This window comes from Amphibalanus amphitrite, unplaced genomic scaffold (genome assembly GCF_019059575.1).
Source record: "Amphibalanus amphitrite isolate SeventyFive unplaced genomic scaffold, NRLGWU_Aamphi_draft 001345F_arrow, whole genome shotgun sequence".
Taxonomy (NCBI): Eukaryota; Metazoa; Arthropoda; class Thecostraca; order Balanomorpha; family Balanidae; genus Amphibalanus; species Amphibalanus amphitrite.
In genome coordinates, this window is record NW_024882838.1 from 87,925 (window position 1) to 108,385 (window position 20,461).

Here is a 20,461-nt window from a genome sequence, read left to right on the forward strand (position 1 = left end):
GCGGTGCCGGTAGCAGCCTTTGGGGGAAACTTTGCATTGCAACTCAAACTCTAATGTCGAGGTCTGAGATACTGCTGTGGAGGTCCATGAGAGCTGTGGGTGGCACGTGGAGGTCCACGGGAGCTGTGATGAACTGCCGATGATCGGAGACGGAAACACGGTCCGAGAATGTAGTCCATGCGGTACCGTACCGGCTCCGCAACACTGGCGGATCCAGACTTGCGTTTTGGGGGGGGGGCAACTCATGCAGGAGCCAAACCTAGGGTACCCCCAAATCCTGTTTTCTCATCGGATTTAGGCCACTTATTTTTCGGCTGACACTATGAATTTTTTTTTAACTAAAAATAAAAATATATAAATGGTAGCCCACCCGACCCATGCCTTTATATTACTTTGTAAACACTTACTATTGCTTTTGTCGACCAGTTAACCCGCTTCGAGTCAGTGCTTGGGTCCCTTTGCGGGCCGGGAGATGGTAAAACGGGAGGTGGTCTAACTCGGCTCCTGGGCCAGGCACTGATTGAACTGTGCTTCATTATCGCTTGGGGGAGGGGGCAAACGGGCCACTTTAGGCCTCTGGGAAGGGGGCATGGCCCTAAATGCCCCCTCCATGGATCCGCCAGTGTAAGAGACCATTGGAGCTGCAGTTGAGTACCTCAGACGTCAGGGTACGTCCTCAGATGTATAGGACTCGCATGGAGACCTCTTATGCTATAGTGGACTGAAAGGACCCAAAGGAGCCTGTCTAGGGCTCCCGGAGATTAGACGTGGGCCCTCAGGAGCCCGCCAGAGCCCCCAATGAGGGATAAGTGAGGGATACCAAGTGCCTGCAATTGCATATTGCATAAGCCATAACGCCATTACAAATCAATATAATATGTACCAGTGGCAGATCCAAGGGGGGCCACATGGGTCATGACCCCCCTTAGTGCCCGGGGGTACCACAGGCCTGTCAGGGGCACCACCGGCCTAGCAGGGGCACTACCAGCCCGCCAGGGGCACCACAGGCCTAACAAGGGCACCACGGGCCTGTGAGGGGCCCACAGGCTAGGCTTGTCAGGGGCACCCCAGGTCTGTCAGGGACACCAGAGACCTGCCAGGGGCGCCGCCGGCCTTGCAGGGGCACCATGGGCCTGTCAGGGGCACCAGAGGCCTAGCAGGTGTACCACAGGCCTTACAGGGGCACCTTGGGCCTGTCAGGGGCACCACAGTCCTGTCAGGGCCCAGGGGCACCAGCGGCCTAGCAGGGGCACCACAGGCCTGCCAGGGGCACCACCGGTCTAGCAGGGGCACCACCGGCCTCGCAGGGGCACCATGGGCCTGTCAGGGGCCCCACCGACCTCGCAGGGGCACCACCGGCCTCGCAGGCATCACGCAGGGGCACCTTGGGCCTGTCGGGGGCATCACGGGCCTGTTGGGGGCACTTTAGGCTTGTCAGGGGCACCACAGTCCTGTCAGGTCCCAGGGGCATCAGCAGCCTAGCAGGGGCACCCTAGGCCCGCCAGAGGCACCACAGGCCTGCCAGGGTCCAGGGGCACCACAGACCTACCAAGGGCACCACGGGTCTGTCAGGGGCACCTCAGGCTCCCTGCCCCCCCCCCCCCCGGATCCGCCAGTGATGCCACACCACGCGAAACACCGCCAACTCCCAGTTACCGCGCCATAAACACGTGCCAACCAGGGCACTAAAGAGTCGGGTACTCCAAAGTTTTTCCTAGTATATACTAGAATCATACTATATCATCTAGAAAAACAACTAGAACTGAGAGGTTACAACTATATACCGAAAATTATCCCAGGATATGGCTGCGCTCAAGCGCGGCGCAGCTGGCGCTCGCGTTTCGATACATTGCGCGTAATATTTATACACAATGCGACCTATGGTTTCGCACGGGGCGTTCATTGGTGTTCTCTCTTCATTTAAAGACTTAAGAATTGTGCTAACTAAGTATCAATAACTATCGTATGCATAAAAATCAGTTCTTCATCATGCATGGAAAAGTCTGAAAGGGTTTTCTGGGCAGTTGTGTGCAAATCTGCAAACTGCTGAGTGCTGGGCTTGAATTTTGATTTGGGTGATGGGCCAGCCTCATGCTTTCTTATTCTCTCACTGTTACATAACAATGTGCTTATAAAAGGTTTGGTGAATTTTATCAAAGGACACCTGAAGACATCTTTCGATTTAACTTGAGCACAGTTAGTATAATTGTATTGCAAGGATTGTTTATGCCAGCTTTATCTTGCTCTACTTGCAATATTTGTGTGTTTTCTTTTCTATTTTGGTCGTTTGTATGCATTTTTAGAGCTCTGACAGGCTGACGAAGGAAGACTGAAGTCTTCCAAAAGCTATTAATACTAAGAAATAAAGCTGGTCTTTTGAACAAACTTAATAATATCTGTCAACAATAACTGTCCCAGATGAATACCTACCATCAACGTGTAACATCATACTTTGTGTAAGCATCTCGTACAACTGTGTTGGTGCGATAATGAAATCAAAACACATGCATTCTATATCCAGTTGAAAGTGGATAGTATGTAAAAAGTAGCATTTGTTGCCACTTGTTAGTGATAATCATGCAACATCTTGTAATTTTAAATTAAGTGAAATAATGTCAAATTTAGTTGATTGAAACTCAACATGGATGATAATTTTTAGGTCAATTTTTAGCTCTCTTACCATTCTTGATATTCCATTTAACACTCACATACCAGTTTAAAAGTTATTTCAGGGCTTTCACAATAGCCATGTCTTTGTGGTCAATCATCCTCAGAGCAGCCTGAATCAATTTCATTCATTACTTCCCTAGCTAAATACCTCTGATCCTTTTTCAGGATAAGACCTGCACCTCGAACCTCGAGTGAATGCTTCCTCAAACAAAGCTAACCAAAGGTGCCATCAGCTGTATAAATCAGAACAGGAAGGAAGCTGAGCTTTCAACATAGGCGCCAGCTTGTGTGAACTTGTGGCTTTGGGTGTGCACCGCCCACCCATTGTTCATTTACGTAAACATCAAAAATGTGTGACCACAAAGGGAAACCCTTATGAAGGTAACATCTCTCGACCTTACAGATTCTAAGATCCCCCTAACATTCAACCACCCAAGATTAACAGGTCACTTAAATAACCATGCATTACTCCTCTGATAATGCTTGTCATGTTTTCAGATAGGTACACGTTCTTTCATCCTGATTTTCTAAACATAAGTACCACCTGAATTTGTTTTTATTGAAGTGTGATTCATGTAATTTCATCTTGATGTGTTCCCAGATGGAAGATCCTGCTCTCAGCTATGCCTCATTGCCTATTATGGCCAAAACTTTTTTGAGAGGGTTACCATAGTGTTCTCCGTCTTATGTGTTAAGGATGAGCTGTAGGTACCTATCTTGTGATCAATGTTTAACTTTAGTGTAACACCGTGACATCTTTCAATGCCAAAGTTTATTTGTAAAAAGCCAAAGTTAATTTGCATTGGAACGAGCGGTAATGTGATGTGTGGAACATGTAATTTGCACGATTGGGAACCACTTACTCTGTAACCCAAAGTGGGATGTTTACATACATGAGAATGTTCAATGTTCATCGTCGATAGATAATAAAAGCATTAGCATACCAGTAGATGGATTGGTCGGTGGTCGTCCAACATAGTATCAGAGCTGCAATTTTGACACCATCGTGTTCGTCATGCTCAGCCACGTCGAATGATATGCTTTTTGTATGGGGGAGGTCAATTTAGGATGTTCCAAGGTCAGGTCAGGTCATGACCTCATGATTAGGTCAAGTTGCACATGATTCAATTCGGCAGGTCTTTCTGAGTCCATTCGTGTCTTTTCCGTCTAAGATCACTGTCAGCGCCAAAACAACCCTTTTTCCCCCTTTGGCTTATAGGTAATGGTCAGATCACCTGACCGACCTGACCTTACGTGACCCTTAGGGGAAATCCGAAGCTAACAACTTTTGAAAATTAGGGAGTTTGATCAGTTCTGCAAGTTTCATCTACCTGTGATAGATCTCCTTGCATTGATGGAGTTACGATGTTGCGACGTCTTCGAGACCGTGCAGAGGTTAACTTATGACGCCATAGGTCAGTGACCTGACCTGACCTGAAAATGATGTTGGTGCCACAAAATCCGGCTTGAATCAAAGGTCAGGTATACCAGCTTACAACTCTCCATCACCAGCGCGCTTACCCCTACTTTGCATTGCAGCCATGGTTTGCCGCACATTTACGATAAAAGTTTTGGTCTGTCCGAGATTCGAACACAGGACCTTCGGATGTGTCAAAAACATGGGGTCATATATGGACGAATATCTCGAAAACGGTTGGATGGGCTTGAACTTTTCGTCCCAAAAATGGAAATAAAAATGTTGTAGCTATCTTTTAACATACCTTATACGTGGCTGCCCACACTACGAGACCTTTAAAACCGAGCGCAAAAAGTCCCATTTTAACACGCAACCCTATGGGCTAGTAGGAAAAGTCACGCCCATGCTGCCATATGACTTTGGAGGGGGCTGGTGCCAACAAGTCTTTTTTGAAGGTCGACTCCACTCGCGCAACTTTTGACTGACCCTCACTGCTACCATATTGCTTCCATATTATGCTGTGGAAAGCTTTACTTCACCAAGTGGCTAAAAACTATAAGTAAAGTAATCTTTGCTAAAAACCTCCATCAAGTATATTTTCTTAGCCAATTTTTCTTACGTTTTGGGGGGGCCAAACAGGCCACTTTAGGCCTTTGGGGGGGGCCATGGCCCCCGTGGCCCCCCCTGGATCCGCCAGTGCTCCGCAATACCATGACTCTGGGCTTTTTGCTTAAGTGCGAAGTTGTTAACAAACCCCAGTAGTCGCGTTTTGTCGGGAAATTATTTGCGGTCTACTAACATTAGGATTAGGTACTGATCACTAATGATAATGTGAAAGGCTAGTTCAGTCTAGCGAATAAAATTTACACTAGAGTTGGTGACGTCATTTGCTTACCGATTTCCTTGACCACCACATTGATTAGTGTGACCTTGCGTATTTTGCGCCGAGTTTGCCGAGCTTGGGTCCGTGTAAAAAATTGTGTATGTTGAATTTTGGCAATTTCTTTTCTTTGTTGCTTTTGCATTGGGAGCACCCATAAATATATGGCGTCTTTATTTTTTCCACATCAAGGATAATTGGTAAGTTGTTTTAGTTTTTCAGATGTATCAACTTGAATTTTGATTTGGACTATTTGGAAATTTAACTATTTCAATTCAATTTTATTGAATTTAAATTCCATCCTTTAAAGCATTAGCAAGTAGGTGCTCAGGATAAAGAAACAGCCACAGTTAGACTATTAAGCATGATATTGGTACTATCAAAAAGCTCAAGATCTTTGATGCCTGGAAGTGGACGTCACACACGTGTGATGTAAAATGTGAACTCAGTTGGGGAAACTACGAGGCAAAGATCCAAAAATTGATGGGTCAATAAATATAATTTTGATGACCATTGATATATGGGCACAAATGCAGCCCTCACTACTACAGAAGAAAAACGGTAATAACATGCCAGTATTTGCGGTATCGCGTCCACTTATCTGAGAGAAAAGGCTTCCGGAGCTAACCCCTGTTAAATGATCTGATGACTGATGAGCAGCATATTATGGTGTCAGTAAAATCAAAAGCATTTTATTTTTGTGTGATGAACTGGAGCTGTATTATTTTCTCTATCAAGTATCTATTTGAATTTCGTTGGCCTATATAACCCATTTAGCTGTATGTAATGCATGAAATGTTGTGAACATGTTTTCAGATTGATGGGTGCTTCTCATATGAAACCATCTACTCAAAGTGAACCCGTCAACCTTCGAGAGCTTGTCAGTGGGCCAAAGCATGTTTCATTTGCTGATGAAACATCCAGTCAAAGCCAGGTATGATTATAATCATGTCTAAGTCTTACACTGTTTTTGCTTACCTTCTTATCATTTTGCCCTTTTTAGAATCAAATGGTATTCATATGTCAACATGCATTTATTATATCTTTCTTTTATCTTCGGTTTTCAATCTTTTGCTGTGATGTGTTGCAAGGTGTTGTGCTGATTTGAGATGTTCTGCAATGAATGTTATTGTTTTTTCTCAGCAGCAGTCATTCCATTTTTTCCTGACAATGATTGCCTGAGTTCAGCTCAGCACTCTTCTGACATTATTTGTGTCTGATTCTAGCTCAGCTGGCACAATGTCAGCGGCCGCCTGTCGGTGCTGGGGGGTCGCCTGTCGCGTCTGTCCAACCTCAGCTGGGGCAGCAGCCGGTCCGGGCCCGCCTCCCCGCGCAGCCCCGTCAGACCGTGGTCGCGGGTGTCGCGGACACGGTACGTCCGCAATTACTGGGATAATGTACCCGAATTGTTTTGGTAGTTTGGTTTACCGTTATCTCAGGCATTACTAGTGTGTTTGGCCTGGCTTTTGTTTCTGTATCGGCTAACGTTTTATGGTTTGGAGGATTATAGATTCTTAGCTTAAAAATTAAAATTTGTTCGCCTGTCACTTCATGATAATTATCCTCCGTGCAAAGTTTCGCCATCTGTCGCGCCTGTTTGTTCTGAGTGTGTGCCCGCTGCCCGCGACAGATGGAGCCAAGCCACGCTGGAGGACCCGCTGGTCGGCTGTAAGACCGCCTGGCCCGTCAGCCTGGTCGAGTCGCTGTTCCTGCCAGACTTTCCCGTCCGGAAACACTGCCACCAGACAATATTCAGCGTAAGTATAAACGATGCTGAGTTTAGAGTTTCTCGTAAAATGATTTCAAATTGAAAGATGGTGACGTCTTTGTCATTGCAAGTTTCCTTTACAAAACGCTTTTATGACGTGCAAACAAGAGGTAGATTTTTTGATAACTGTGCTGTTTTAGTTTGCCACTGGAACCCATTATCCATCTTGTTGCACTTACGATTGAAATATTTATCAACCGTTAAGACGTCTTGCTGTGTGCTTTGCGTCTTCCTTACTGTTTATTGTCTCGTTATGCTCTAACAAAAACGTAGCCTTGCTACATTGTTGATAACCCCGCTTTCGACTTTTCCCTGATGATCTTTGACGTCGCTATGCTTTTGTCACAGGTGGAGAAAACGCTGGGTACTGGGGCATTCGGCAAGGTGTACCAGGTCAAGCACAAAGAATCTGGGGAACTGTTCGCCTTAAAAATCCTATCGAAAGCTCATGTGAGTGGTCGTGTTTTTCTATTGATGGCTGGCCAAATTACTATTCATTTTGTAATTTCCCTCTTGTAATTTGTCTTGGTCCTCTCATTTAGATGCATGCACACTCTCCTTTTTTCACGTCTTATTCGGCCGATAAAACGTTTCGATCGTTAACATACCAAGTCGGTCACGCGTCTCCGGCGCACACCATCGCTACCCTCTGGCCTAATCTGACCTGAGTGTTGTCTGACGTCAGGTGGTACGTGAGGGAGCCGTGGGCCAGGTCAGGGACGAGGTCAGCATCCAGGTGGCCTGCGGACACCACCCCTACATCGTGTCCTGTCCGGACCGCTGGCAGACGCGCAAACAGCTCTACGTCCGTGAGTGAGGCGCAGGGAAGGAACGGGTGGGTGAAATGGTCTTAGGAGTGCTGCGGGGGCGGGACAGGACTGACAGGTCAGATCTCATCCTTGATAATCCTGTGTGTGATAAGAATATAGTGTCTATCTGATTTTGATGAAAAGCTCGAGCTGAACAAGTCATGCTGTGTCGGTATTCAGTCATCGCTTTTCATCGATGTTAGTTATTGTTCAGCACTCGAATACGGCATCACGTTATCCTTTTTGTTTGAAAGTAATGCTATTCAGGCTTTTTATTATCTTTACCTGATTAGTTCACCGGGAATCTAAATACTACCCTCCGGCAAAGTGCACTGACCGTTGACCGCCCCCGTTTCCGTTCAGTTCAGGAGCTGGTGCCGGGAGGCGAGCTGCGCGACCTGTGGCTGCGACACGGCTCCCTGCATGAACAGCTCGTCCAGCTCTACGTGGCCGAAATGGCGATAGCGCTAGGTGATTATGAAGATCATTTTAATTAGTATGAACTTGTAAATATTGAATGACACCGCTAGCAGTGTCACCGCAAGCAGTTTATGTATTCCTCCTTAACATCGCGAGGTCAAATGCGTCCTTATTCTTAGGGTGAATACAGTGGTAGCACTTATTAGTATTATGCATTGCACCAAATTGCACACGGTGCAACGGTGCACCCTAAAGCCCCCCCCCCCCAACATATTTGACTAAAGTTGATGCGGGCATATTTGTTTTCACAGAGTTTCTCCACAATGCTGGTGTGATATTCCGCGATCTGAAGTTGGAAAATGTTCTGCTGGACTCAGAAATGCATGTAAAGCTAATAGATTTCGGTCTGGCGAAGTGGTTACGTTTCGGAAACCGGACCCAGACTCTGTGTGGCACGCTTCAGTATATGGGTGAGTGAAAGAGAGCCTGTCTGTGGTGCTTCGCTGACGTTCTGAGCCTATCGGGTCGCTGTGTGCTTCATAACGTACATAATGTGGTATTTACATACACAGCAACGTTTCTCTTGTGAATGTTGGTATGCTCTTCTTATGTAAAATATACGTACGTCTTACAGCATGCTGGGATACGGTGCAGTGTGAGATATGTTGCTGCCAATATGTGTGCTTAGTGTCTGGGTGCGTCGTTGGTTGTCGGTCACAGTTCCCTGCTCTCTATCCGCCAGCCCCGGAGGTGCTGGAGCCGCAGCCTTACAACCACAGCGTGGACTGGTGGTCGCTCGGGGTCGTGGCCTTTTGTCTGCTCTCCGGAAACGTGAGTCACCGACCGGTATCTCTGCTTGCAATCGGTGTCTTACATGGCCATTAGGGAAACTGGCGGGGAAAAGGCCGTTCACTGCAACTGCCCTAGTTTATAATGTAGCAATCTTGCTCTGGATTTTTTTTTACCGGCTGATTTTCCACAAATCAGTATCACATTTCCAATCGAATTGTCGTGGATCACAATCTTAGTCAGCCTGGCACCTCTCGTTGCTCTCGCAGTACCCGGTGCCTGCCGCCCAAGACCACGTGGAGATGCGTTGTCTGCTGCTGTCCGCCCAGCCGCGGCTGCCCTGTCACGTCAGTGCTCCTGCGCGTGCTCTGGTGGCGCGCCTGCTCACCCCGGAGCCGCGACACCGGCTCAACAGTCTGCTCAAACTGTCCCGCGAGGCGTGGTACGCCAACTTCAATCTAGACGCCGTGAAGGCCAGGGAGGTGAGTTCGGCAGGGGATGTGGCGGGAGGGATTTGACAGCGATAGATAGAGACGCGGAAATCACACAAATGTAAGACTCTGATGCTGACTCAATATATTTTTATGATTTTTTCTTTTAGCATACTTGAAGTAAAGAATGCAATATTTATAATTCGCTATTGAGTTAAGATATACACTTTTATAACTACCATGAAACGCATGCACTTTTCCAGAATTCTGCGTTGAGGCCTGGCAGTGCTTATTTGCTTGTGACGGCATGTAAATTGTCCCCTGGGTTTTATGAATATGGTTATGATGATAATGTCATTCATTCACTTTTACTTGTTGGCATACCTAAGGACACTTGATTTCAGTTTTTGCGCTTATTTACATGCATACCTATGACATTGTTGACGGGTTTGTTCGCGATTTTCGAATCCACTATTCCTTTTCCGAAAAGTGTCGTATTTCCTCGCGCCAGTCGAGAATCCTTTGTCCAGACCAACATTGGAAGGAGACATACTTTGGTAAGCATTCCTATCCTGTTATCCATTTTTTTTTTAAAGTTTATGTTGATGTTTGCAGATTTGACATCTTTATTGGTGTTGTGGTCACTGGTCAGTGGTCAGCTCTACTCTCCTCTTTTTACGTAGTATATCTTGACTCCACAGTAACTGTAGTTTTTACCAAGGCTGATGCATAGATCAACATCAGATATTTTGTTCCTTATTCCTGAAATACATGACCTCCGGTTTCTTGGAAAGTTTCCATTTGCATTAGCCCTTGCACCCCATATTCTTTGACCTATATCCAAGCACTAAGCAGCATGCAGGACGTATATTGTGTGTAGGGTGTCCGTTGTCTATATTGACATGAGACAACAATACGTTGGAATTATGTACAGAAGCCTATGTTCCCAGCTTTCATATACTACTAATGCTCTTGGTGAGCCAAGTGTCATACCTATGGTTGTTATCGTGTCCTTGTTCCTGCACCAGGTGTCGGCTCGGTCCATCTACGACACGTTCTACCCGGCCGGCGCGGACGCCTCTGCCGGCTCCGAGAGCGGCAGGGAGTCCGACTTCATCGACTTCGACGCCACCACGGTCGACGAGTCGCTGGGCAGCTGCGAACTGGTGGACGAGTTCCCCACGCTGGCCGGCTCGCCGCGCCGCCCCGTGCCGGCCGCCGTGGCCGCCAGCACACCGTGCCGGCCCGCCGCCGCCCCGGCGCCGGAGCTCTCCCTCAGCCCGGTGTCGGCCGACTCTGTGGTGGCCTCCAGTGGAGTGTTGTCGCCGCATCGCACCTTCCGACCGCCGGAGAGTCGGGGGCGAGACGTCAGACCGCCGGTGGTAGCAGAGGGGGCGCTGGTCCCGGCGGAGGCGCCCCACACACCGCCGCTGCGGGCCATGCAAGATACGTTCGAGGAGTCCTCTAGCGGCGATATTCTGGAGCTGCGACTGCCGGACGCTCCGTCCGACAGCGCTGAGTGTCAGTGCGACCTGGACGTCCCCGAGCTGTCGCCGCCTGCCGCTGCTCCACCGCCAGCGCCTGTGCTCAACTTTTACGGCTGTCATGAAGCGGGGCTCGGTGAAGGCGGAGAGATGGAGAGGACCGGCGAGGGAGCCCTTTTCGATGCGGGCCCGAGTCAAATCGCGACCTGTGTAGTAACGGAGGACTCTCTAAAGCGGCCAGGCTCGTCCCCCGTCAGTCGGGACGAGTACGACCGCATCTGGAAGCGGCCCCGCACGACGGCCGTGGCGGACAGCTGGGACGATACGGATGTCTCCACGGAGGCTGTGCAGGTTTGAACATTGGGGTTGTTTGTAGCTGCGAGAGGCTAAACGTGAAGGTGTGTACGTTATGCAGAGCAGCGACCCCAGGTCAGTACAAGTAGTGATGGAACGCGGTGTTAAGTATAGTGCAGCTGTAGTACGGGCTGCGGCCGCCAATGATGTTAGATCTGTGTTCCTCGTATATGATAACTGTGATATAATGTAGATCTGCCGGACAACGCGTTCCGTCCAAGATAGATGGACAAAGGCAGGGTGTTACTGGTAGATATTGAGCTACGATGGTCATTTGATTGTATACAGAGTCCGACACGTTCTGCATTGAACACCTCGAACATATCGCTACTTTTCAATGCCACTTATTAAAACTCGCGTTCACATTCCAAGCATTCCTAAGAAATTTAACGTCTGGTGAAATTCTGCCCACTTATCGAACATTCTCTCCTGTTATGCGCTTTGATACAAATGCGTACTTTTCAACCATAATTCTAATCTACTTCCTGCTTGATGTTTATCGATCATGTGTGCAATGGTACAATGCAACGAACAACGCACAAAGTCTTCAGCGAATCAACGAGTGTGTCCTTTTGGTGTATTAAGCCAACAGAGATATGATCACTGTAGGCGTGACACCATGTCACCTGGAAGTCGTAGCGGGAGCCGGGGAAACTTCCTGTTTAGGTAGGTGTTAGTTTGATGTACTGCCACACTTTGGACGTGACATGGCGTTAGTTGAGGCACGGTTGAGGCTTGGGATTTGTGGGTTTGGTTGTGTCTTTGTATGACGAAGACGTCGTCGGGGAAGAGAGTTGGAACACTGAACACTGAATCTGTTTCCATTTTATGCGAAGTAATAATTTATTAAGTGAACTATATTTTACATAGTCTAGGTTCAACTTTACAGAGGCTGATTACATCGTTGTTACGCTTACATGTTAATAACTATGTTCTTTGGGATCATCGGTTAATGCCCATTCGGAGTCTTACCTTGCGAGGCAACAGGCCTCGCTTTACCTCTGGCTCATATGGTATTCATGCAACGATGAAAATACAGCTTTGACATTTGATTTCATCTTTCATTTCAGCCAGTCCGTGTGTACTGGGTACTTCGTACGCAATACATTGTGTCAGGCGATTTATCTTTAGTTCCATAAATGGTGGTCACCGCAAAATGAACGGCTATCATCATTCATCATTTATGTTCTGAAAAAGTAAACCGGATTACAATAAGTCTCGTATAAATATATATATAAAACTTATGTGCGTAGAAAGATCGAAGTTGCGTAATAAAAAAGTCTCAATTCATTCCATTCTTGCTTCAAGAGATCAACATTGAGCGACGCCGGCTGTCTGGCGAACAAACGCCGATGTGAGCGGTCTCTGTTCATCACGCACCGGCGAAGTGTGTCACGGTCCGGCCAGGGGCGGCCGGCACCAGTTTTTATCGCTCAAAAACACCTCCATCACTACCGGCCACCCGTCCCCCTCGCTCAGTTGCATGCTAAAGCCGCCGCTATCCCCTCAGCCATTTGCATATCTGCCTATCGGCCATCTGCGGACGCAGCGTTCTGGCCTTATACGGGATGTTTTTGTGCGGCTCGATCTCTTGTCGCTTCCCTCGTACTGAGACGCTGGCGTGACTTGACTGTCGTGCACGATGGCGTCACCGGAACTAGTTTTGGGTGCCCCGGGTGACTTTGGGCATGTTTCGTTCCGGGACTGTTGACGGCGTGATGTGCTTTCCATCTAACCTTCGGGTGACGTGGTGTCATCATCTGGTCTATCCGGCAATGAGCTGGACTTGAAGGTTAAAAGGTCTTTGTTATCCGTGCCGTTTTTCTTCATACTGTTGATCAGAAAATTGTTATAAGGCATCTGTGAATAAGTAAGGAGTAGGGACTTTCCACCGATAACGTAAACGAGCTTGATTAATATCCTTGCAGAGATCAGGCGCCTTTCGCACCATGCTTTGGCTGGCCGTGACCGGAAAGTCTGACCAGACGCCCAGTGTTTGTTCCAGTGGCCCTGCTCGGACGTTTGCTGTTTGTTCTTAGTTCCCACCACGCTGGAAAGTTGGCTGGTCGGTGATCAGGTCACAATGGGTCTCGTTTCGCCGTCATCACGGCCCTCCCACGGTGTAATTGCCGTCCGGACCGACCGACTGACCGCCGGCCGACTGGGGTTGTCGCCAAGACCGGTGACACTGCACCACACTCCCACCGGGAGTAATGAGGAAACTGTGGCGCTGAATGCCTGAACCGCCCGTCTTTTGGACCATACGGAAAGCAGATGTTTGCTACTTGGTGTGCAGTATTTGGATTGGATTATTGTTCGCCTACGATACTTGGTCCGCCGTCTCTCGAGTAGCATGTCAGACTGGGTGTGCACCGTGCACCGTCCTGTGTGCACTGTGTGGTGTTTGTCTTGGCTTCGCCCTCCAGTCCGTGCTCGATGAAATATGAAGAGACGATGCCAATCATTGCCTAATTTGACAGGCTGAGTAATGGGGAATAGAACCGTTTAATTGAATTTGGGCTGTTTTTGATGCAGTTACAGGTTCTTTATACTGCAGGTGAATTTCAACGACCATATCTCTCCAAGCCTCTTGGTCCGATGTTTGGGTCGGTACCGGTGGACTGACGTGGACCGCGGCGGTTCGGTTCAGTGGCCGGCGGCGCTGCTCGGCTCCGCTTTGGCGCTCCTGGGAATGCTCCGGACCGGCGTCACGGCGGAAATGGCCGACTTCCGGTCACGGTCCGTCGCCGGTCGCTCCGCCGCCGGCGCACGGTCTAAGCCGCCGGAGCGAGCGCGTGACGCCGATCGGTGGGGAGACAAGCTGGCCCTGGAGCCGGTGCCGACCTGGAGTCCGTGCTGACGACGGTCTGTCGCTCCGTGGGGTGGTTGGGCTACAGATATGGCTTGAGCTTGTCGAGAATGCTGAGCCACTCATGCCATGAAAATATATCCTGTATAAGTGTATAAGTGTACTAGGGTTTTCAAAACGTTTCTAGGGAATGATGTGGACTTTTACAAGAACAGCATAGTTGCATAGGCATTAGCCATTGCTCCTCCTTATCATTTTCCTTGTCAAGCGAGCTATCTACTTTCCTTTCCCCGTTTCTGGCTTTGCATTCGCTGTTCGTGGGGAAAGGCTAGATACCCGGGCCCCGGGGACAACCGGACAGGCACTGCAGTGAGCAGTCAGTTGTGCAGCGGATAAAAACCCGTCCTTTCCACCATGCGCTTATTCATTTTCGTTGCATTACGTTGCCACTTATGCATGGGAACTCTAAGCCGTTTAGCCTTTGGCAGGAAATCTGTTCATTTATCACAATGCTGTGCTTACGTGACTATGAATAGGAAGCGCAGCAAGAATGGCAATATTCGAGGAGCAATAAATGTTTGACATTGGCTCATTGGCTCATCATGTGATGACATTCGTGCACTCAAATAACTGGTTTTCATTATTCGAACGTTCATTACTCTGGTTTAAAGACAGGCTTTGTTGCTGTTTTGTATTTCCTCTGATTCAGAGCATTTTATTCAGTTCGTTCCAGTCAGATTGGTCCCCGACTCCATGCAAACGAAAAAGTATAATCTGAGCATTTGTTAGAGACTGCGGAGTTAGACTGAATATCCGACCCGCTTTCTTGCCTCCTGCTCCAGCCATGCTTGTCTTTTCTTTTTCTGTCAAGCGCTTAGTACTCCTCGTCTTCGTCTTCACCCTCAGCCGAGTCGATGCCGACCTCCTCGTAGTCCTTCTCGAGGGCAGCCAGATCCTCGCGGGCCTCGGAGAACTCGCCCTCCTCCATGCCCTCGCCGACGTACCAGTGCACGAAGGCGCGCTTGGCGTACATCAGGTCGAACTTGTGGTCCAGGCGCGCCCAGGCCTCGGCGATGGCGGTGGTGTTGGACAGCATGCAGACAGCGCGCTGCACCTTGGCCAGGTCGCCGCCGGGCACCACGGTCGGCGGCTGGTAGTTGATGCCCACCTTGAAGCCGGTCGGACACCAGTCGACGAACTGGATGCTGCGCTTGGTCTTGATGGTGGCGATGGCGGCGTTGACGTCCTTGGGGACGACGTCTCCGCGGTACAGCATGCAGCAGGCCATGTACTTGCCGTGGCGCGGGTCGCACTTGACCATCTGGTTGGCCGGCTCGAAACAGGCGTTGGTGATCTCAGCAACGGACAGCTGCTCATGCTGAGACTTTTCCGCCGAGATGACGGGAGCGTAGGTGACCAGCGGGAAGTGGATACGCGGGTAGGGCACCAGGTTGGTCTGGAACTCGGTCAGGTCTACGTTCAGGGCGCCGTCGAAGCGCAGCGAGGCCGTGATGGAGGAGACGATCTGGCCGATCATACGGTTCAGGTTGGCGTAGGACGGGCGCTCGATGTCCAGGTTGCGGCGGCAGATGTCGTAGATGGCCTCGTTGTCGACCATGAAGGCGCAGTCCGAGTGCTCCAGGGTGGTGTGGGTGGTCAGGATGGAGTTGTACGGCTCCACCACGGCCGTGGCCACCTGCGGCGCCGGGTAGATGGCGAACTCCAGCTTCGACTTCTTGCCGTAGTCGACGCTGAGACGCTCCATCAGCAGAGAGGTGAAGCCGGAGCCGGTGCCGCCGCCGAACGAGTGGAAGATCAGGAAGCCCTGCAGACCGGTGCACTGGTCGGCCAGCTTCCTGATGCGGTCCAACACCAGGTCGACGATCTCCTTGCCGATGGTGTAGTGGCCGCGGGCGTAGTTGTTGGCGGCATCCTCCTTGCCGGAGATGAGCTGCTCCGGGTGGAAGAGCTGGCGGTAGGCGCCCGTGCGCACCTCGTCCACCACAGACGGCTCCAGGTCGACGAACACGGCGCGCGGCACGTGCTTGCCGGCACCGGTCTCGGCGAAGAAGGTGCTGAAGGAGTCATCGCTGTCTCCCATGGTCTTGTCGGTGGGAACCTTGCCGTCGGGCTGGATGCCGTGCTCGAGGCAGTAGAGCTCCCAGCAGGCGTTGCCCATCTGGACACCGGCCTGGCCGACGTGGACGGAGATGCATTCGCGCTGAAAAAGAGAGAGGGTGGTTTAAACAAGACGTCTCGTCCCCCGAAAATGTCGCACAAATTTCATTTACTACTTACTAGCATGGACTTCACTGATTTTCATGAAAGGATCCAGTGTCAACATTAGACGCTTTGTAGAAAAGGCCGATTCGTCAACGATTAAGCTCTACGGGTTTTCCGAAATGGTGCACGAACAAGGAACAAAGCCGTGAATTTAGCACGGCTTTGTGCACATTCCTTTGAGGTTGAAGTCATGGTATTATGCATCCCGCTTTGTTTGCCACATCTGACAACGAGGTCACTCGTTTCAGGACGTTATTTGTGCAAGTGGAGGGTAAAATGACGTCAGTTTTCATAATGTTCGCGCCAGCTCAGAAGCATCTCTGAATGGGATGAAACGATCGACCAATTCATGGGTTTGTTGACTCAACACATCCCAGTGAGCGTTTAGCTGTCGTTTGCGTCGCGGTGGGCGGAGTGCCAGCCCACAGAAGGGCCGAGTCCGCCGACTCTGCCGCTGCCTGTCGCGGGGTCTCAGGTGTCGCTGCTCTCCCCTTCCCGGCAGCTGTGGTTCCGTGTGGTGGCGCCCCTCTCCGGGCCGTCCCTCCCAGACAGTAGGCGTAGGGTGAGTCATTACCAGGCGACAACGGGCGTGGCGCAGCGATACTGGCGCCGCTGCTGCGACCGGCTGCTACCACGTACCCCAGGGCCGGAAATGGCAAAACTGGGCGAAATGGGAGCTACGGAGCTCAGCGACAGCCTCGTTTAATGGAACGAAGTGACCTCGCTATCACCAGGCGCTGATACCAATGTGTGAGAACCTTACTTGCAACGTGCTGGTACCTAAAAAAGCAAAAAAGCTTTTCTCCATACAAGGCAACGAACGTTGAGCCGGATGGGACCATAGGCTGGTCAGACCAGTGCAGTGCTCAGGCCCGGTATGCACTCGGCGGAGAGTAAAAAGTTCCGGCCGCTCGGGGCTTACATAGAAAGAGAACCGGTTCCGCGGGCCGGAAGTCTTTGTTTCCAACATTCGTCGAGCAGGAGTGATGAATGATGTTGAATTGAAACGGTTAACCCGCGCCCTGCTGGGGGGGGGGGGGTGTTTGAACATCCCCCTTGTGGTTTTTCGCGAATATCTCAAAAACGCGCCGCCGTTTTTGGTACACCTTATCATACATCAATTCTACACATGTTGTGAAAATTTCAGACCAAGGTCATTCAAGGTCAGGTCACCAGGTCACTTGAAGTGACCTCACCTCATAAAAAGTTTCAATGTCTGTCATAGCTACACCGAGTCACCGATCGCTTTGAAACTTTCAGCGATTGGTAAGAGCAATAGCATGTACAAAATGTATATCTCAGAATTTTGCTATCGATGACCTAAGGTCAGGTCAATTTTGCGACCTCCCCATTATAAGTCAATGGGAGAAAATTGAAATGCGCCTCTTTTGGACGAAATACATTATAAACACTCCCAAACACTGAATTACAAGTGGTTTAGACACACTGAACATGAAAATGGTGTCCGTGACCCCTGTTTATGCCCTGAGGTCATCTTAGGTCACGAATGGTATCTAACAGTTTTTCGCAAATAACTTTTGATAGAGGCATGCTAGAGCGATGAAAACGCCTTAGATGTGTTCAGCTCGACGATACGGATCGACTGATATGCAACATGACCCTTTCCGGTCAGGTCATGACCTTGACCTGAGGTCAAATTTTCAAGTTGACCTTTCAAGGTCAAGTTATAGTTCATTCGATGCGTCTTGACCAGAGGAACACGATGCTGGTAAAAGTAAGCTCGTACAAGGCTTGGGTCAAAAGTTATTGCAGAAAAACTGTCCGAAAAAATCGGTTATTTTTGCAGTTTTTGCCCCCTGGAGGCAAAACCGTTGACGTTAGGTCAAATCTGAGAGAATTACTCAGAAAGGGCGTTAATAGGACTATCGAATGCGCTTTTCCGCGGCGCTGTAGCTCTATTGGTTCCCGAGTTATGCGTTGGCTTCTTGGAAATTGTCGACATTCGACCTGGAAATCGGCGAAATTTTGCCTTCAATGACCTCTGGTGACCTGACCTTTGACCTGACCAAAAAATTGACCGAAGTGATTTCCTCATTATTTTTGACGCTCTTTCGAACGCCGCCTTCCGCGTATCGCTACGTGGCCCAGGAGCCGAGTTAGAAGGGGGGGGGGTGTTCAAACACCCCCCCCCAGCAGGGCGTGGAAATCCAGGACCCCCAGCCGGGCGCGGGTTAATATGTTCCTTGTATGGGCCGATGTAAGGGAATGACTATTTCAGTGCGCATAGCTTAGTGGCTCTAGCGGTATTTTCCACCTCGACAGTGCTTATTGGTAATAGCTCAAGTAGTGACGCACTTATAACCCGAGTGACGTAAAGCTGATAGTCACGCCGCTTATAGAATCCCAGTTCACCAAGGCACCGTAGCCACGGTAGGCTATTATTTCAGGGCAATCAACAATTGGTGCTGAGCTTGAGGCGTGCAATCACCGTGCATGCGTCAAAAATTGGCGGCACGAACCGTGCATTAGTTGTAGTTGCTCAGTTATGGGCGGAAAGAGAGCGACGCTCAGGCGTTGCGCGCATACACAAGTGGCATCAATCACCGATTGCTGGGAGACGCGTCGAGTACTTCCTCGGACCTCGCGTGCCCAAAGGACATTTGGAAACGGGCCCTCTTTGTGAGCTACAAGGGCGACAGTAAATAAACGGCATTCGATTAAAGCGGACTAGAGCTCAGTCTACTAACTTGCAGAGCAGACCGCTACGGAATTGTGGTGACGTCTACAAAATTACATGATCTCTTTTCTCACAAGCTTGAGGGTCTTGATCTCGGATGACACTCACCATGATTGCTGTTTGAAGGTCACGAACTGAGGTTCAGATAAACCACCAAAGGCAGTGTTACGAAGCCTTACGGACGGTGTATCTGTTCCTCCAGCAGCGGACAGAGCTGAGTGGAGGGCCGCGTATCGTCAGCGCCCCTTTATCGTCTCGGTGCCTGTCTCTGATTGGTGGAGACGCGTAGGGCGGCGGCCGCCGCCTTCCTCCCCGTCCCCCGCCGCCGCCGCTGCTGCTAACTTGGCATAGGCGGTGCCAGGCGCGACTGGCTGGGGGAATAGGGTGATGGGGATGACCGCAAAATCAAGGTCGTCCATTTCGGTGCTGTGGCTTATTTGATTTGGCGATGCTGTGTCGATAGAGCATGCTGTAGTCTTGTTCGCCTAGCCTTATTAGCCTTATTCGATATTATTAGCCTTATTCATTTTCGGCCTTAGCCTTATTCGATAAAATGACACAATGAGCTGTGGATGTTATGTCTAAAGTCAGCTCGATTCAAACGCCAAGAGACGATGCGAGAACCTGGTAAGGATGAGCCATCGCAGAAAGTTTGCTTCGATCACACTTGTAGCTCTTATCAAAACACTCGAGTAGCAGTTAATGAGTACTTGAAGGAATGTTCATTGTAAACGGAAGCATCTAATATATCAGCGAAACGTTCAGGTCAGAGCGCTCGGAGGCCTTTCCTTACATCTACTGGAGCATGGTATTTGCATTTGCATGCGTCATTCGTGATTGGGGCTATCTACTCTAATGTCTGCATGACATTTTTGGAAGAAATGTGATCGTCAATATTACCTGCTCCAAGCGTATGCGCTTGATCATTGTTAATAAGTCGATTCGAGCTTGTATAGGTCATGGGAACCATAGCTTGTGCTGCCGAAAATGTCAAAAATTGGTCAAGCCATTTTTTGTGGGTGGGTGGGTGGGGGGGGGGGGGGCTTGAGCTGAGAGCTGAGAGGGATTTTATGTGAACGGTGACACCTAATGATCCCCTGAGAATCAAGTATAATTTCTCACTTCCACCGATCAGTGCGTATCTCGCTAAAACTTATGTCCCACCGTCTCACCGTTTACGGACGTATCATTGCACGTTGGTGTTGTTTGCCTTGGGTTGACGATTTGTCCCCTACTCTTTCAAGTTTGACACAGTGCAGTGAGGTGAGCAATTCACAGTGCAGTGAGGTGAATTCCCAGTTAACTACCGACTTAACCCATTACCGCAGTTAAACTGCTTTTGCAGCCGGAGGGACTACCTTCTGCTTTTATATCCGCTTTCTATATGTTCAGTAAGGTCTATGAGTTGGTCACGGCAGAAGTCTCTATTCCGTGGCCTGTCCAGTCTGACATCACTCTCCTATGAACCGTCCCGTTAGGGAGCGAGGTGTCAAGGCGCGTCTGCATGTCTGGCCTTGAGGGCAGCGGCGGTATACCATACATGGACACTGTCGGGGATCTGGCCGAGCACACCGCTGATACTGGGACGGAAGGGGATCCGGGCTTGCACTGGGGGAGGGAAAACTTATTCTGCTCAGTACTGCTTACCT

General features: G+C 49.6%; 2 protein-coding genes across 3 annotated transcripts; one reads left to right on the top strand and one right to left on the bottom strand.

Moving 5' to 3' along the window:
* Positions 1-1,891: 1,891 nt before the first annotated feature.
* LOC122372322 (serine/threonine-protein kinase S6KL-like) lies at positions 1,892-12,074 on the top strand. 2 transcript variants are annotated; one of them, XM_043349406.1, is made up of 11 exons: positions 1,892-1,937; positions 5,784-5,901; positions 6,194-6,339; positions 6,598-6,724; positions 7,084-7,185; positions 7,421-7,544; positions 7,908-8,015; positions 8,276-8,434; positions 8,707-8,795; positions 9,023-9,235; positions 10,213-12,074. In XM_043349406.1, exons 2-11 carry the CDS (start codon positions 5,788-5,790, stop codon positions 11,023-11,025), a joined length of 1,995 nt encoding a protein of 664 aa, XP_043205341.1. In that variant the 5' UTR covers positions 1,892-1,937; positions 5,784-5,787; the 3' UTR covers positions 11,026-12,074. The 2 variants fall into 2 exon arrangements, with proteins under 2 accessions (XP_043205341.1, XP_043205340.1); XM_043349405.1 differs by lacking the exon at positions 1,892-1,937 and adding an exon at positions 4,992-5,167.
* A 2,434-nt stretch (positions 12,075-14,508) lies between these two features.
* On the bottom strand, positions 14,509-19,150 carry LOC122372325 (tubulin alpha-1 chain-like). The gene is made up of 2 exons (XM_043349410.1): positions 18,921-19,150; positions 14,509-16,052 (listed from the first exon to the last, which is right to left on the bottom strand). Exons 1-2 carry the CDS (start codon positions 18,921-18,923, stop codon positions 14,706-14,708), a joined length of 1,350 nt encoding a protein of 449 aa, XP_043205345.1. The 5' UTR covers positions 18,924-19,150; the 3' UTR covers positions 14,509-14,705.
* Between the last annotated feature and the right edge of the window lie 1,311 nt (positions 19,151-20,461).

Coding starts and splice junctions, on each gene's coding strand:
- LOC122372322 (XM_043349406.1), top strand. CDS start 5,788: ATGGGTGCTTCTCATATGAAACCATCTACTCAAAGTGAACCCGTCAAC. Junction 5,902..6,193: donor AAACATCCAGTCAAAGCCAG/GTATGATTATAA, acceptor GTCTGATTCTAG/CTCAGCTGGCACAATGTCAG. Junction 7,186..7,420: donor AAATCCTATCGAAAGCTCAT/GTGAGTGGTCGT, acceptor GTCTGACGTCAG/GTGGTACGTGAGGGAGCCGT.